The 17,169-nt window shown below is 40.1% G+C and overlaps 1 protein-coding gene across 1 annotated transcript; it reads right to left on the bottom strand.

Annotated features, from left to right (window-relative positions):
- Nucleotides 1-765: 765 nt before the first annotated feature.
- LOC148049489 (cobalamin binding intrinsic factor-like) lies at nt 766-12,685 on the bottom strand. The gene is made up of 9 exons (XM_087714519.1): nt 12,513-12,685; nt 10,419-10,595; nt 8,548-8,691; nt 6,854-7,009; nt 6,280-6,461; nt 5,617-5,803; nt 4,175-4,304; nt 3,716-3,834; nt 766-947 (listed from the first exon to the last, which is right to left on the bottom strand). Exons 1-9 carry the CDS (start codon nt 12,580-12,582, stop codon nt 886-888), a joined length of 1,227 nt encoding a protein of 408 aa, XP_087570645.1. The 5' UTR covers nt 12,583-12,685; the 3' UTR covers nt 766-885.
- Between the last annotated feature and the right edge of the window lie 4,484 nt (nt 12,686-17,169).

Genomic DNA, 17,169 nt, shown 5'->3' on the forward strand with positions numbered 1-17,169 from the left:
GATTGTCATTGTAGCTTCAGGACTGCATGGATCATTAAACAGGAAGATCCAGGAGTCCCAGGCAAGAAATCTAGGATGGGAGGTGGGAAAGGGCCATGGGCAGTCCCTACAGACCACAAGACATAATTTATTTTTTCTATTGGTTTGTTGTTGTAGTTTTATTTTTGCTATACAGTATTAAACTATTTTTGAGTATTTTGAAATGAGGGAGCATCAAACTAGTTAATTAAAAAAAATCTCAGATGCCTGTGTCTCACTTTAGAGGGCAGCCTCTATTTCAACAACTATTATAAAAAACAATCATTTGAAGACCAGAGTCCATCAGCAGTTAATGAAACGGAACATAGTCTTCTCAATTTCAGTCAGATGTATTTATGTCCATTTCAATTGCATTATGCTTGCTAAATTTATATTCATATATGTAAATCAGCATATGCAAGTGTTTCAAGTCTGTCCATTTCTTTTGATACGTTTTAGTTTGCAGAAGTAAATCAATCTCTCTCTCTCTCTCTCTCTCTCTCTCTCTCTCTCTCTCTCTCTCTCTCTCTCTCTCTCTCTCTCTCTCCCCTCCCCCTCCCCCCTCCCCCCTCCCCCTCCCCCCTCTCTCTCTTGCATGCTCATCTTTTTCTCTCTATGCTGAATATATCCCTGGAAACATGTAATAAAATTGTCAGTCCCTTTGTCAGTATTTCAATATATAATGTCTTATAATAAAGTGCTTTTGTTGGCATTCAGTTATTAATTCATTTTGAAACATACAATACATTGAACAGATCAAATCAACATTTTTATTGTCATCTTGCCACATTTTTTTGTCTGAAAAGGAGATCCTCTGATACAAAGCAGACTTGAATGTTTCTCCTATCTTATATTATAGGTGATAATTCAATATCTACTGAACATAGCCACAATTTCTTCATTATCTTTTGGTTTGTAGCTGCCAACCCCTGCAAAGATAAAAACATGATGTTGAAAAGTAAATCATACTCTCTACATTAGATATATTATAAATCTTAATATGTGTAGAGGTTTGAAAACTAGTATTACATTAGATATATGCAGATACTAAGCTGCCTTGCATACCTGACCACAGCCAGTCTGACCACAGCCAGCCTGACCACAGCCAGTCAGTGATGAAAAATAGTATGCATGCACTAATATCACAATACAACCCCGTCCTGTCATAGTTGCTTCCTGATACTAGATACAAATGCGTAAGTTGTTGAGTCATGAAGTACATTTTTATTTGCTCCGTGTCCCCACCCGCAAGGATGCAAAAGCTGCCATATAAGCTCCAAAAGACAGTTGCTTTAAAGAATCGGAAACAAGTACTGTATTCACACTTGTTCATGGGGATTCTCAGTTATCCAGATCATGATTGTCGCAAAAGTGCTTTGTTTCAAGAGCCAACTAAAATTTCTTCTTTTTCTTTGAAGACGTTTTGCTTCTCATCCAACTTTTTCAACTGACTGGATGGTGGGGAATGGAAGAGTTTATATTCCTTGCTGACAGCTGGTCATTTGCAATATTTTAGAGAGTCATTGAGGCCACTTGGAGGTTTATAAAACACATGGCACATCATAGGAGAACAAACCCATCAGGAGAAAAGTTAGCAATCCATCTGCATTTAAAAGACAAAGGCCATTCTTTTGAAGACAGCTACATCCTCATTTTGGACAGAGAGGACCGCTGGTTTGAAAGAGGGGTCAAAGAAGCCATTTATGTCAAAATTGAATAGCCCTTTCTCAACAGAAGGAGAGGGATATGACATCATCTATCTCCAATCCACAATAGTCCTTTCAGCAGTTCCAAGAAGGCTCCCCACCCATTTGCACTACTCAGGTGACCCTGAGGGCGGATAAACCTCCAAGTGACCTCAACATCTGTCTATAAAAATTTAAATGACCAGCCATCTGCAAGGAATACAAATCCTTCCATTCCCCACCATCCAATCAGAGCTGAAGAAGCTTCTTGGATGAGAAGCAAAACATCTTCAAAGAAAAACAAGGAAGTCCAGTTGCCTCTTTGGGATATATTCACACTTCCAAGTGCACTGAAGCATTTTTTTAGAATCAAATCCAAAGCACTGCATAATCCTATCCACTACACCAGACATGTCCAACAGACTGCCCACGTGTTGCATGTGGCCTTGGACAGTTAGTAATACAAATGCACAGGATAATAAAAATTATAAAAATAAAGGAAGCTTGTTATTTATATACATTAACTATATTATATGCATTATATGTGGTTCAAGACAATTTCTCTTCATTCAATGCAGCCCAAACAAGCTAAAAGATTGGACAACTATGTTCTATACTGTAATATATTTGTGTCAGCTTTATGCATATCAATAACTGAACATCACTGGATAATGTTGGGCACCCATTCATTAGAATACCAGTTTACTCATTCTTTAAGGTTCTGTCCCTCTGTTTCCACTGAATCTTCATTTCGCTATTGTACTCCTCAACCTCTTCTTCATCTTGATCTTTTGCCCAGTCTTTTTCTGGGACTAAATTTCAGCCCTAACTTCATTTGACTGATGCCCTTGCTGATGTAACTGTCTTCCTAGCCTGTGTGTCGAACTGATTAACAATCTTGATTTTTCTTCACTTGCATATCAGTCACTTTGGTAAATAAGTAAAATCTATATATTGTATTTCCTCTTGCCCTTTGGGAATTGTGCATTTGAATAGGCTCTCAATTAATTGCAGCACTTGGCAATCTTGTCTGGGGTCAAACACTAACTAGAGTCAAAGCTAATTATTCTCTGGATAGGATATTGCTAGGTCATGCCAGCACTATAGTGTAGGGAAGTTGAAAGCTTATTTCAGGAAAAGTCAGTGACACATAATATCAGTGTTGCACTCAGAAAATTACCTAGATATATGAGTGAAATCATGAGGAGTTGAGCTCAACTTGAAGACTTTGCCATTTGAACAGAAACAAATATATTATTTTGGTGTTCTTTTTTGTTATTGCTATTATTGCTATTATTGCTATTGTTACTATTGTTGCTATTGTTGCTATTGTTGCTATTGTTGCTGCTATTTGGTTAATCTTTGGTGAGATTCACAGCCTTTGGGGCTGGTTGGTAGCTCAACAGCTCGAGTCTTAACCAAGGACCTAGGAACTGTTAAGGTAACGTTGGAGGATATAAGCTGTTCCAAGTAGGGTGGTTTTTTGTAGAGTCAGAATGTTCAAGTCAGGTAAATTTAGAATTTTCAAATAGAGAGGTAGCCCTTTAGGTATTGCTCCAAGGGCTCCAATTACAATTGGGACAACACTAGATTTCTTTTTCCACAGTCGCTCAACTTCAATTTGCAAGTCCCAGTATTTTATTATTTTTTCTTGCTGCTTATCTTCAATTTGTGCATCACCGGGTATTGCAATGTCAATGAACCATATTTTTTTCTTTTCAACTATTGTTATGTCAGGTGTGTTGTAGGCCAAGTGCCTGTCAGTCTGAATTCTGAAGTCCCACAAGATCTTGACTTTCTCATTCTCTAAAACCTTCTCAATCTGATGGTCCCAGTGGTTTTTGCTGTACTTAAATTGTTGTTGTTGTTGTTGTTGTTGTTGTTGTTACTATTCTATAGCTGCACATTCACTAATAAGTTAATCATATTTAAGATGTGTGATAAAGGCTGCAGGTATCTGGAGGAACTATGTTGTATCTTTCAGCACTTTCCTTCTTCCCAAGAATATGTACCTTGTTTAAGGGATGTTTTGCCACTGAGGAACTGCCAGTAGGTCTTTTCATTGGTGCTGCTTTGGAGGCCATTGATAGAGGTGACCATGAGGCCCCAAGAGGTCTCCTTTGTTTCGAAGCTGCAAGGTGCCAAATTCATTAAAAATGTAGCAGGAAGGGAGGATGAATAAGAAAATGGTGAATTATATCACAGTAATTTAAGGAGTATTTTATATATGGACAAGAAAAAAATGAAAGAACCAGAAAAGATCAAGAATGTTATAGGGGAAAATAGTTCATAGAAATCAAATATTGAAATGCATCCAGCCTCCAACCCAAAAACAGTTTAAAATACTGATGAATGTTTAAGGTTTCTTGAAGTGAAAATAAGAAACACTTCACATCCTGGGCTGAATGCCCTCCCCCCCTTTAAAAGTTCAGAGACAGAATTCATAATGAATCTACCAGGAGTCTATTTACCTGAATTCATTCGCATTAAGTTGTTGAGCGGCTTTCAAGACAGCGAGCAGCACAGAACCCTTTGGTACTTTCACAGTTGTGGAATACTCGAAGTAAGGTCCTATTAGCTTATTGATTACTTTATAATGCACTGTTATTACAAATGAAAGAGAAGAGAAGGCAGCTGAAATAACTTATTAATATCCTATAGATTTTCGCAGCTGAGATTTAGAAGAGTCAGGGATATGAGCTAGACTTGGTAAGAAATTTAAATTTAAATTTTAAAGATTGCTCTTTCTTGGTGCAGTGAAAGTAGATCCATAGACAGAATTAAAATATGGTTGTTATACCAGAGCTCTATATCTACATTACCCATTTTTCCCTTGCATCTGGTATAACAGCAATGGTGTACAGCTCTCCCATTGTACAACTTTCCAGAATCACTGTACAATAACTCCAGAACCAATCCTGGCCAGTATGACAAGAGTGATGCTAAAGACACCACTGTTTTCATCATTATGGATGAGCTATTGCAGGGGTGTCAAGCCTGATTTCATTGAGGGCCGCAACAGGGTTGTGTTTGACCTCAGGATGGGTGGGGGTGGGGTGTGTGACCAGGGGGGCATGGCCAGCTCGATGCCACTCATGTTGGGGGGAGCCTGTGGTGGCCTGAGTGCTCTGCAAGCAACAACTCTGGCTCCTGAGCCTCCTGCAACCCTCTCCTGCAACTCTCTGCCAGGAAAATCAGAGCTCACGAGGGTCGCATGGGGCCCTCCTGAACTCCATTTTTGCTGGCAGAGGTACCACGGGCTAGTCCTTCACTGTTTCCAGGTGGCCCCGAGTGCCAGAGCTAAGCACCCTGTGGGCTGGATCTAGGCCCCAGGCCTTGAGTTTGACATCCCTGAGCTATTGAGTAGGAGCTGCAGATCAACAACACTGAATAAATTGGATTGTTACAGGCTGGGCAATCCATTGCACACCTACCTCATCACCTTTGTTTTGTGGATCCAAAAAGCATTCAAATTAGATGAAAAATCTGTTTGGCTTTGGTGGCATAATTTAGTGGAGGGTTCTGTAATTCTTTCTAAATATGGACACAAGCCACTAATTAGTGATTTAAGCCTGTGATAGCATAACATTTATTTTGAATAAAAATAGATTTGAATTAAAAATGCTGAAAATTGTGCCCCATACCTTTCCAATGGCTTTAGAGTGTTCCCATCGTGCCTCTTTCAATCTTTGGACACGTCAAATAAATACATTTTGAAAGTATGGCTAAAAAGTGCTTGTCCTTATTTACCTTGTCTGATTCTGGCACCCTTCAGGGAAATATCCAAAATGCACCCAGATGAAATAAATATTACCTGGAAATGGCACTGTTTCCTCCATTTCTCTATTTTTTTCTCCTTCAGAAAACAAGGGAGGTGTCAGAGGAGTTTCTTTTTGCTAAGAAGCTGCCTTACCAGTTTCGGAGCTGCAAGTGAGACCCCTCACATCCAAATACGTTTTGCCCACCAGGGAAGGCAGGATCTGAGAAGCAGCAGCTGGAATGCTGAAGGCTCCCTGGGTGATCTTACTTAGCACTTCTTTCAAGGTCTTTGGGCAGTTCCATGCATTAGCAGAGTAGAACTCAGAAGTAACACTGAGAGCCTGGAAATTAGCAAGAGGAGAGAGAGAGAAGAAAGAGAGATGATTAGTAAGATTCAAAGGAATAAAGACCAGATTGCTAGATTTTAAAGGTAAAGGTTCCCCTCGCACATATGTGTTAGTCGTTGCCAATTCTAGTGGGTGGTGCTCATCTCGGTAGCAAAGCCGAAGAGCCAGCACTGTCCAAAGACGTCTCCGTGGTCATGTGGCTGGTATGGCTAAACACCGAAGGTGCACGGAATGCTGTTACCTTCCCACCAAAGGTGGTTCCTATTTTTCTACTTGCATTTTTATATGCTTTCAAACTACTAGGTTGGCAGAAGCTGGGACAAGTAATGGGAGCTCACTCTGTTAGGCGGCACTAGGGATTCAAACTACCGAACTGCTGACCTTTCTGATCAACAAGCTCAGCATCTTAGCCACTGAGACACCACATCCCCCTGGATTTTCATCCCTCCCAAATAAAAGATCAGATGTACCTGCATTGCAAGGCCAGTGCTATAGATATTTCCAAGGAGGCCATTAGCCTGCTGTTCATTAAGGATATTCTTTGTGGCCAGGGCCAAGGCTTCTTGTATAGCTCCTACAAGTTTGCTTTGCTGAGACGAGATCCTTCCTTCATAGAAACAGAACAGTGCCAGACTTGCTACAGCACCAGTATCTGTGAATTACATCAAACAAGGGATTGAGCAGTGAAAAGAAAGTGAGGAGTATTTGCCAATCTAGGAAGAGTCAGGGATCTCTTTGATTTAAATACTGGACAATAGCAGATATTGAAAGAAGCAGGCCAAATTGAAAAAGGCTGCTTATTACAAATTGTCATCATGGATGATGCAATGGATGGTGGATTGCAAGTTTATCAATCACTTGTTCATCATGAAGATCCCTGGGGTCCCACTCGTCATCTCTCAGTGAAGCCTATTTCCCAGGATCATTAAAGGGTATTATTAAGAGGTCTATCTTGAAGCCTTTTGAAGCTCAGAATAAAAAGGTAATTTAAAATCATATTCAAAATCATATATGTGTTGGTGTCTCTGGGAAGCAATATCTTACCTACAGAATAATGACCATTGAATTGGAAACGATTAGCCAAGACTGCCTTGGCCAGGGTGGTGGCAGCCCTTTCAAGTTCTGGACTTTTTTCTACACACAGAGCCAAAGTATCTAGAGCAAATTGGTAGTAGGTTGTCTTGGGAGTCCCAGTGGTACCTGAAAAGTAAGCATGTTTAGCAATCACTTCTTGTGTCGTCACAGAAGACATCTACCTTCAGCCTGTTACTATTTGGAGCTTGAGTTCAAAATGAGACAGAAATGGAAAACTAATTTTAAACAGTAGTTATTGGAGGAGGAGAGATCTGAAATCACAAACTAGCTATAATTCAGTGGGATCCCCATGGAATTGATAACCATAATGGTGCAGGATTCTAAATCACGAAAAATAACCTTTTATCAACTAGCATTTTCCAGATCTGTAGAAATCAATTGCAGAATTCCCCAGCTGGCATCAAAACTGAAGTCTACTCACCTGGAAGATGTCCAGGTGCTTGTGTATGGGGAAAGATTGGGTTTGTAGCTGCAGATTTTCCCCTCTAAGTTGGAAGGCAAGTTAGGTTTAAATACTGGGGAAATGATGAGAATGGGCAGAAAATGAAGTTCCATTCCCCTTCTGCAAGAGAGTTTATAATCTCTCCCAATAGGGATAGGGAGAATATCTCAAAAGGGCTATAAACCTCTCCTAGGCATAATTTATAATACCCACAATACTGACTTTGTCAAAAGTGGCTGTGAGATATATTGTTGGAAACTCAGGATACAAAGATACAGATATCAAATTGCTAAACAACATTTTATACATTATGAATTCTACTCTTTCTAGCACAGAGCATGTTATATGAACTAAGACAAATCTTCCCCACAAGTACATTAGTGCAACATCACCTTTCAGAGAACTTGCAAAGATTTTCCTGTTTTCAGTAGGTTTTATGTACAATGTTGATTGGCATATATGATGTGCTGCATGAGAAAGTTTAGCTGTGGTTCTGGTTCTTTTGGTTTTAATGTTTTGATTGTATTGATGCTGTTTTATTTTTGAATGGTGCCCAGAATTTGGTACATGCTAAGTGGCTAGAGAAATGCTATGAATGAATGAATGAAGGAAGGAAGGAAGGAAGGAAGGAAGGAAGGAAGTATACATATTACAAAGCCATGATCTATGATCATCAGAATTGTAGATCAATTTTGCAGCTGTTATAAAAGTACATTTTAATTAGAAAATTTAGTTCTGAAGAATAAATGTGCATGGATATCAGAATAAATAGAAATTGTGAGATATTGTATGTGGAAACTGGATGAAAATGTGCCCTAACTAAGGATTTAAGAATGTTTGTAAGCAATTAAGCTTGCATTAGTCTTTCAAATGCAGAATAGAATATGTTGCTCATAATTGGGACAAAGAACAGGTAGCGTAATTCCCAGACTGACTAAGAGAATAATTATAAAATTGATTGAGTATTTGTATCCAGGGATAGACAGTTGAGTGCTAACTTGGTGTTGATCCTGGAACTGCTTGGAGCATTCTGAATTGCATAGATAAGATTCCTAAAATAGAGGGACATTTCAATTCAACCAGGTACCATCCTTGAAAGCCAGTGGTGGGGAATGAACACAGACAGTTGGATCCATGCATTAATCATCCCTTTTGTTACCAGAGTGAAAGGAAGGAATCTAATGCCCATTTGTCTCCTTACGTATATGCTTAATCTCTTCCTTTGTTTTCTCTTCAAGGACTTGGACCAGGTTGACATGTTTTTCTGGCGTGCTGACATCAGCAGGATTCTGGCAGGAGGACCGAAGAGCTAGGACATAAAGAGCCACTTTGCCAGAGGTCATCTCTGCAAGAAGGGATAAGAGAGGACAAAGACTGAGTAATCAATGCTTCAAAAGCAATTAAGAACCCTTTCCCATCCTGGCTGGAAGTCTAGACTGCAGCCCAAAACATCTGGGAGAACTGCTTTAAAATTGGAATCATATAACTGGAACACCCCCCCCCCCTTCTCTTTTTTCCTTGCATACATTGCAGAAGCATGTGGTTGATATTTTAAAGACAAACCAATGATAATGTAAGGTTTCACGGACTGGAGTTGCTGGTGTCAGATGCACCATACTGCAATCTGTAGAAGTCTAGACACAGACATGGCTGAATTAGTACAGACTCACAGTGGTTAATATAATTTCAGCTCCAGGAAAAAATGCTTCTAAGCCTTTTAATCAAAATTGTTTTGTTTTTGTGATGAGATTCGTAATTTCTTTTTTAGCATAATTGGATCCTACTGTTTTGGTCTGTGGAGGGGATTTTTAGCTGCAATTTAATACCACTTACAGGACAGCAGGTTTCTTTAGACTTAATGAAACTTCTGAGAGGACTATAAATAAATCAGTTGTACTTATGCCACCCAGGACACTGTGTGTTGTCTGGAAATTTATTTTAAATATGAGAGAAAGAAATTCTGAGGATAGTATTCAGTTAACATTGATCCACAAATGTATTCCACATGAGTGGGGAATGATGATCCAGAATAGGTTTAGGGTACAAAAGGTAAAGGTTCCCATCACACATATGTGCTACTTGTTCCCGACTCTAGGGGGCGGTGCTCATCTCCTTTTCAGGAGAACCAGCGCTGTCCGAAGACATCTCCATGGTCATGTGGCCGGCATGACTAAACCTGAAGGCGCACAAAATGCTGTTACCTTCCTGCCAAAGGTGGTTCCTATTTTTCTACTTGCATTTTTACATGCTTTCAAACTGCTGGGTTGGCAGAATGTGGGACAAGTAATGGGAGCTCACTCCATAATGCGGCACTAGGGATTCAAACCGCTGAACTGCTGACCTTCTGATTGACAAGCTCAGTGTCTTAGCCACTGAGCCACATCATACATACATATATACACACATACATATATACATACATACATGCTTCCTATTATATCCTATATTTAAATAGCTACTTTGATAGTTATGTGACTATGGAGGAATAACCAGCTAAAAGAGAAGTGAGAGTAAAAAGGGGCACCGGCCTGGAGTAACACCCCAGGAGGAAACATCATAAATCAGCCTCCTGAAGCCTTACCTACTGGTTCCCAAAGGAATGCAGTCTGGCAAGATTTTTTTAATACAGGTGATCAACAATAAAAACAAAGTTGCTTTGGCCTGTTCCCAAAATTGCTCTGATTCCTTGTGACAAATGGTAACAGGGAAATATTTAGCAGATGAACTTTTGCCAGCGTGTACATATGATCACAATGAAAACTTTGCCATTTAGTGGTCATTTGCTATCAAGAAAAAGCTTACAGGCAATTATTAGAATAGGACATTTCATTTTATTTAATTTGGGGAGATATATTGCGGTTAAAACTAGGACATACTAGTAAAAACAAAATCACAAACCTTCATGGTATTTTTCGTGATCAGATTAGCTTTTAATAAGTTAGCCGGTTATTAAAAGTGGCCACTGAAAAACTATTTCTATGTTTCCCTCTTTACAAAATGGAACAAATTAAAGAACTGAACTGGTTCAGAAGAAGTGGCTTATGTAAACGTTTCTCATTTCAAGTATCCTACCTGTTCCAGCTGTTTCTTTGATCTGCTGCACCAAATGCATTATCACACTCAGGTTGGGGTCCTCAGCCAAGTTCAAAGCAATCAGGATACTTGGATCAGGTTTGCCCTGCATACCACCCCACTTTTCCAGTTGAGTCTGGATGCCTCTAACCAGCCCTTGCTGATCATTCGGGACAGCTAGAATCAAGACAGCCAGAGGTTTATCAAGAACAGCATTTGATCCTAGACAACTCTCATGTAGCTTGTCCACAGAATTACAATTCAGCCTCAGAAATTGTATCTACAAGTAGTCCTTGACTTATGACTACAATTGGGCCCAAAATCTCTGTTGCTAAGCAAAACATTTCTTAAGTAAATATTGTTCCAGTTTACAGCTTTTCTGGCTCCAGTTGTTAAGTGAATCACTGCAGTTGTTAAGTGCCGAGGTGGCACAGGGGTTAGAGTGCTGTACTGCAGGCTACTTCAGCTGACTGCCAGCTGCAGTTCAGCAGTTCAGATCTCACCAGCTCAAGGTTGACTCAGCCTTCCATCCTTCCCAAGTGGGTAAAATGAGGAACCAGATTGTTGAGAGGCAATTATGCTGACTCTGTAAACTGCTTAGAGAGGGCTGTAAAAACACTGTAAAGCGGTATATGAGTCTAAGTACTATTGCTATTGCTGGTAACATGGTTGTTAAGTGATTCTGGCTTTCTCTTGACTTTGCTTGTCAGAAGGTCACAAAAGGTGATCACATGACCCCCGCGACACTGCAATCGTCATAAGGATGAGTCAATTGCCAAGCACCTTAATTTTGAACACATGACCATGGGGATGTTGCAAACAGTCATAAGTGTGAAAAATGGTCATACGTCACTTTTTCCACTGCCATTGTAACTTCAGACAGTCACTAACTGCACTGTTGTAATTCAAGGACTCCCTGTATTACATTTTTTCCCCTGCATTGGGTTGTGGATGGGGCTCTTTCTCCTTTTTTGCTCACCAAAAAGTTTTTGCCCACTAGGGAGTTCTGTTATTACAACAAGGATAACTTCAAATGGAATATACAGTATCGCTGTGTTTATCACTACTTTTCTTACTTTTATACGTTTCTATTATTCAGATTGAGACTATCCAGAATTACCTGAGCTTCACCCTCAGCTATGAATTTGCATAAGCTCCAACCAAGGCATTGAATCCAGGCTAAAATTGCCATCCTATGTACAGTATCCTCATGTAGGGCTTAGGCCCAGTTAACTCAATGGAATGTACTCTCTTGTTCTGAAATCTCACTGAAGTCAATGCAGGAAAATGCGCACAAGTTTAAGGCCCATTATTTTCATAGAAACTAAGATCAGTGTTTCTCAACCTTGGCCACTTGAAGATGTCTGGACTTCAACTCCCAGAATTCCCCAGCCAGCGAATGCAGACATCTTCAAGTGGCCAAGGTTGAGAAACACTGAACTAAGATCAACTAAGATCAACTAGAGAGTAGAAATAATGACAGATTGGGCTTTATGCAATATTATATTTTAATTACCTTTTTCTTCAGAACTATTTCCATGAAGTAAAGTTAGTCTGACATAAATGCTTTATGCATAAATAATCCACACAGTACACAAATATTATGCTTCTAGGGCTGTTAAAGAGGTGCTTTGCATAGTACAATATTGCAAATGAAGCACTTATTTTCAAAATAACAGAATAACAGAGTTGGGAGGGACCTTGGAGGTCTTCTAGTCCAACCCCCTGCTCAAACAGGAAATCCTGTACCATTTCAGACAAATAGTTGTCCAATTTCTTCAGAGAACCTACAAGTTCTGGAGGCAAGTCATTCCACTGATTAATTGTTCTAATTGTCAGGAAATTTCTTCTTAGCTCTAGATTGGTTCTCTCCTTGATTAACTTCCATCCATTGCTTCTTGTCCTGCCCTCAGGTGCTTTGGAGAATAGGTTAGCCCTTTCTTGTTTGTGGCAGCCCCTTAGATATCGAAAGACTGCTATAATATCACCCATAGTTCTTCTTTTCATTGAACTAGATATACCCAATTCCTGTATCAAAGTCCTTTGCAAGGAAGGAAGGCTGATCGAAGAGGAAGAGCGATTTGAAAAACTTACAGCATGTTCCTGAAGAAATGGAAGCCACATTGGTGCAGAACACATACAGGATAATAGTGAAGAGGAACATTTTGGGCTAGGAATCTGTGTTTGTCCTTTCTTTTACGCCAGGCCCTCCTTGATGTGGCACAATATTGGAAGCCAACAGTGAAAGCATTCTTCCCCCCCTTTATATAGACTGTTGGTACAACCTTTACATAGACTCCCTGCCAACCTTTTATCTTCCTTTCTAGCACTCTTGGCTTTCCTTTTATTTGCTTATCTCGGTTTCCTCAACATTGCGTGGGAACTGATTTGAGTAGAAGATGCCAAAGAACAAATCTTTTCAGAGAAACTGGTAGGGCAGGTGTACATATTAGCAGAAGGAAGATGGCTTATATAACTTGGCAATATGTTGACAATCATCTGTGAGAGAACAGCCACTTGCTAAGAAATCACTTGCTCAGCCATGCTGAGTTAATGGCTAGGAAGGGATAAATTTCATGGAAGAGAAGTTGGGTTGAGAAAAGAGGAAATAAAACTGAACTGGACCTGTCCCTCCAAGCTATCTTGCCTACAAAAAATAGCACTGTATCAGCACCAGGGTCCTGACTCCAAACTTTTAGTTTGGGTATTTGTAGAACTGTAGAAATGCTATCGATGAGGTATGTTCAGAGGCGGGCTCCTACCGGTTTGGCCAAACCAGTAGTGGTCTGCCAGCCTGGGTTGTCAGAACCGGCAGTGACCCAGGCCTGCCACACCTGCAAACTGATTCCACAGTTGGCGCAGCATGTTTTTTTCCATTTTTAAATGTTCTGCTCATGCGCAGACCTATTTATGGGCAACTGCATGGACCACCGAAATTGCGCAAACACCGAACCAGCATTAATGCCAGCAGCAACCCACCCCTAGGTATGTTATATGACTTAACCAAAAAAGCAGCCTGTGTTTTATCTGAGAAGGGAATGTGAACCCAGCCTGAGTATGCAGTATATCACCTCAATTGTCTCAAGGGTTGAGGAAATGGCTTCTTCATTTAGGTAAGGAAATAGATTATATAGTTTCATTGGAAGAAGCCAAAGCACCTGAGTATTGCATGAGATATAAATAAAGCCAATGAGAGGCCCCAGGACTTGGTTCCCCAAATGGTGGGATTCAATTTTTTTTACTACCAGTTCTGTGGGTGTGGCTTGGTGGGCATGGCAGGGGAAGGGTACTGTAAAATCTCCATTCCAAATCAGCTGGGACTTGGGAGGCAGAGAATAGATGGGGGCCGGGCCAGTTAGAAGTAGTATTTACCGCTTCTCCGAACTACTCAAAATTTCTACTATCGGTTCTCCAGAACTGATCAGAACCTGCTGAATACCACCTCCGTTCCCACCTGAAAGAATTCCTGAGTAGTTGCTGTAAACTATGGAGAATCATCTAAGAATATGAGCTTTGTTGCTTTTAATCACTGAGTTTTACTCAGAACTCCTCAGGTAAATGCAGAGAAGCAATACAACTTGGAGATATGGAAAGAAACTGCTTTGGTTGGTTGCTTTTGGTGTGCGCTATACTAGTACTATGCCCTCAGAGGAACAGACTTAAATGTTCTCTTATTACACAATGTTTCCCATGAGTAAAGATCTACCAAGATACAAATCTAATGAAAACTATTTTTTTAATGAGAATTATTGTAATGAAATATTTTTTTAGGAAACTATATCAGTATTGGTGTGCATTATGATGTAACAGAAGAATTAGCTTTCATCCTTTAATGTGCTGAAAATAGAAAACACCCAGCTCACCAGACTAGTGAACCATTGCCGGGTTAGGGGAGAAAGTATATTTATTAGGACATCTCTCCAAGTTGTAAAAAGGGGAAACATTGGGGAATCTGGCTCAGAATTAAAAAGAAGACTTAATGGTTTTTAAGTTCTGGACATTTTTACTAGATTTGCTGTTGTTTCAGATCACTAGGCAAGTCTTGTTTGGAAGCCCCTTAATTAGCTTAGCTTGTGCAAAATAGATTTTCAGTTGCATGAAGGTTTGCTGAGTTAGAAGAAAGTGGTTGTTTCTTTTTGTTTTTAAATCAGCTGATACAATCCATAGATTCTGTGAGATAGAAGTAAAAAAACATGTTAATTCTTCCATTTATTTAGTAGAACTTTTTAAATGGAAGTTCGACTGGAATAATACCCAGTATTGGGGATATGTAGGTTCTAAAAATATATATTATCTGCAGCTAGCAAATTGCAGTCCACCAGGTTTTGGGTCCAACTTTGTTTGATTAAATCTTTTCCGCCCAAACCAGGATTAAAAGCCAATGAAAGATGTTAAAAATGAAATCCACTCAAATGTCAAAGCACTGGGGCAGCTTTTGAATTCTCAATAATTCTTTTGTCTAGGCCAAGGGTGTCAAACTGGGGGGCCAGGAGCTGGATGTATCACGTGCAGGCCACACTCACCCCACTCTGCAAATGGGAAAAACATTGTGAAACATCATGTGACAGCAACGTGACACCTGTGGTCTAGAGCATGGTTCTCCAACCAGCTTTAAGACATGAGGACTTCAACTTCCAGAATTCCCCAGCCAACAAGTTGAAATCCACAATTCTGCTCCAGGGAGCAGACTTTGGATTGTTTACAATATGGCTGACCCAGGGTATCATGTCTCATTTCTTGAAAGGCAGTTGGACGAGACTGAGAAAAGGAATAGCTTCATTTTCGTTGGCAACCATGGAGTTTAAAACCTCACCCTACCTTTCTGTATCCCTCAATACTCTGATACCTATTTCTCCAAAGATCAGTTGATAAAGTCAGCAATAAATAACTTGGCCAAGAAAGTGACAGTACAAATAATGTTTTTTCACAGAACACTCTTTTAATGCTAAAGGCCCCCTCCCCAATCTCTAATAAAGACAGAAAGAGGCAGAGCAGAAAGAGAACAAAATGGATTCTTTGTCCTTGGGTGTTTTCTGTCACTGTTAGCTCACCTCTACCCACACCATCAGAGCCAGATGTACAACAGGCTGTCTTATTTATAAAATGCCTTGTGGACTGTGATGGCCAAGCAACATGGGCTTTATTGTTTTTTACTTTTTACATTTGATCATAACCTTATAATGTAGAATGGAATGCAAATGTTTTGTGCCTTAGCAACTAAATGATTGTAACTTTCTAACTGCAAGATAAGAACTTTCTCAGGCTGAAATAAGAAAGGATAATACAGCTTTGTGTACTAACTGTTTCAAAGGCAACTGTATCTTTTTACAAGCGTAGAATTCTTAGTGTCGTAGAATTCCCAGTAGAATTCTTAATGTCTTTGGAGAAATGCATGCAAGGTAAATTTACAAACTCCTGGGACCGCAAATTACTAATTGCCCTTTAGATTTACATTTTGTAATTAGTTCAGGGTTGACAGTTGGGTGTAACTGAATAAGTCGTAATTTAGTTAAGCATGGGAAAACAGGTGACATGTGAACAGGGACACAAAATGGCTTGATAGGACTGTCAAATTCTCTAAAGTTGAAGTCGCGCCAACAGAGGAGGCATGCTACGGGTCCCATCAGCCCGTTATTCCCATTGGCGGGGCCCAGGAGGTGAGCCTTCTCTGCTGTTGCTCCTGTCCTCTGGAACATCTTGCCCCCCAATGCGAGGATGGCCCCAACCCTTCTATCTTTTTGTAAGAGCCTAAAGATGTGGCTTTGCCAGTTGGTTTGGAGCCCCAGTTGGAGAACAGTGCAATGGAAACGGTTGATTGAGTAATAACAGATCCTGCTTTCCCCTCTATAAATAAATACTGGGGTAATGCCAGGTTATCAGCTAATATTACATAAAACATTTCAAACTATCTCTTATTGATGTGTTAACAGGGAACTTTTTTATTGCTATAGTAAAAATTTGGCTGTTGCTGTTATAATTTTAAGATTTTTATTTGTGAGTAAAACTTTAACACATCCAGAAATGTCTCTACTTGTCTTGATGTTAAAGTAGGTTTGATAACATCCTGCTGAAAATTCACAATGCAATAAAATGCAATCCACCTTGTAACAACTCTTAGCAGCCACATAAACAGATTGTCTCTATGACAGCAGCTCTCAACCTTTTGGGCACCGGTGATTGGTTCAGTGGAGAGAGGTTTTTCCACGGACCAGAGTGGGCGTGGCTTTACATGCTGCCAGGATCCTGCAGATGGGGCTTCACAGACAAGTTGCTGGCATGCTACATACCAGTGCCGGTCCATGGACCAGTAGTTGAGGACCCGTGCTCTTTGATGATCCATCCCTGGTTTTTCAGGTTTCCCAAGGCAAACCTATCATAACTCTAACTGAGTCCGCCCATCTTGCTACTGGTTGTTTTCTTCTCTTTCCTTCCACTTTTCTCAGCATTAAAGCCTCCTCCAGAGAGTTAGGATGTTGCATAATGTGTTCAGAGTAAGATAATTTGAGCCTGATCATTTGTGTCTCCAGGGAGAAATCTGTGCTAATTTGTTCAGTGTTCAGTATGCTTGTTTTCTTGGCTGTCGGTGGTTTTCTCAGGAGTCCAACACAAAAGTTTAAAAAAAACCTACAGTTATGGAAAGGAAATCGCACTTTCCCTAACATTCAATCTTCCCTTGTTCCTCGATCCCAACCTCACAGCCATGTCCAGGGCAAAAAGCTGAGAAATTACGCTAAAACAAAAAATAACGAAC

This window comes from Thamnophis sirtalis, unplaced genomic scaffold (assembly GCF_051295495.1).
Source record: "Thamnophis sirtalis isolate CommonGarterSnake01/CBP01778 unplaced genomic scaffold, rThaSir2_p1.2 scaffold_1, whole genome shotgun sequence".
Classification (NCBI taxonomy): domain Eukaryota; kingdom Metazoa; phylum Chordata; class Lepidosauria; order Squamata; family Natricidae; genus Thamnophis; species Thamnophis sirtalis.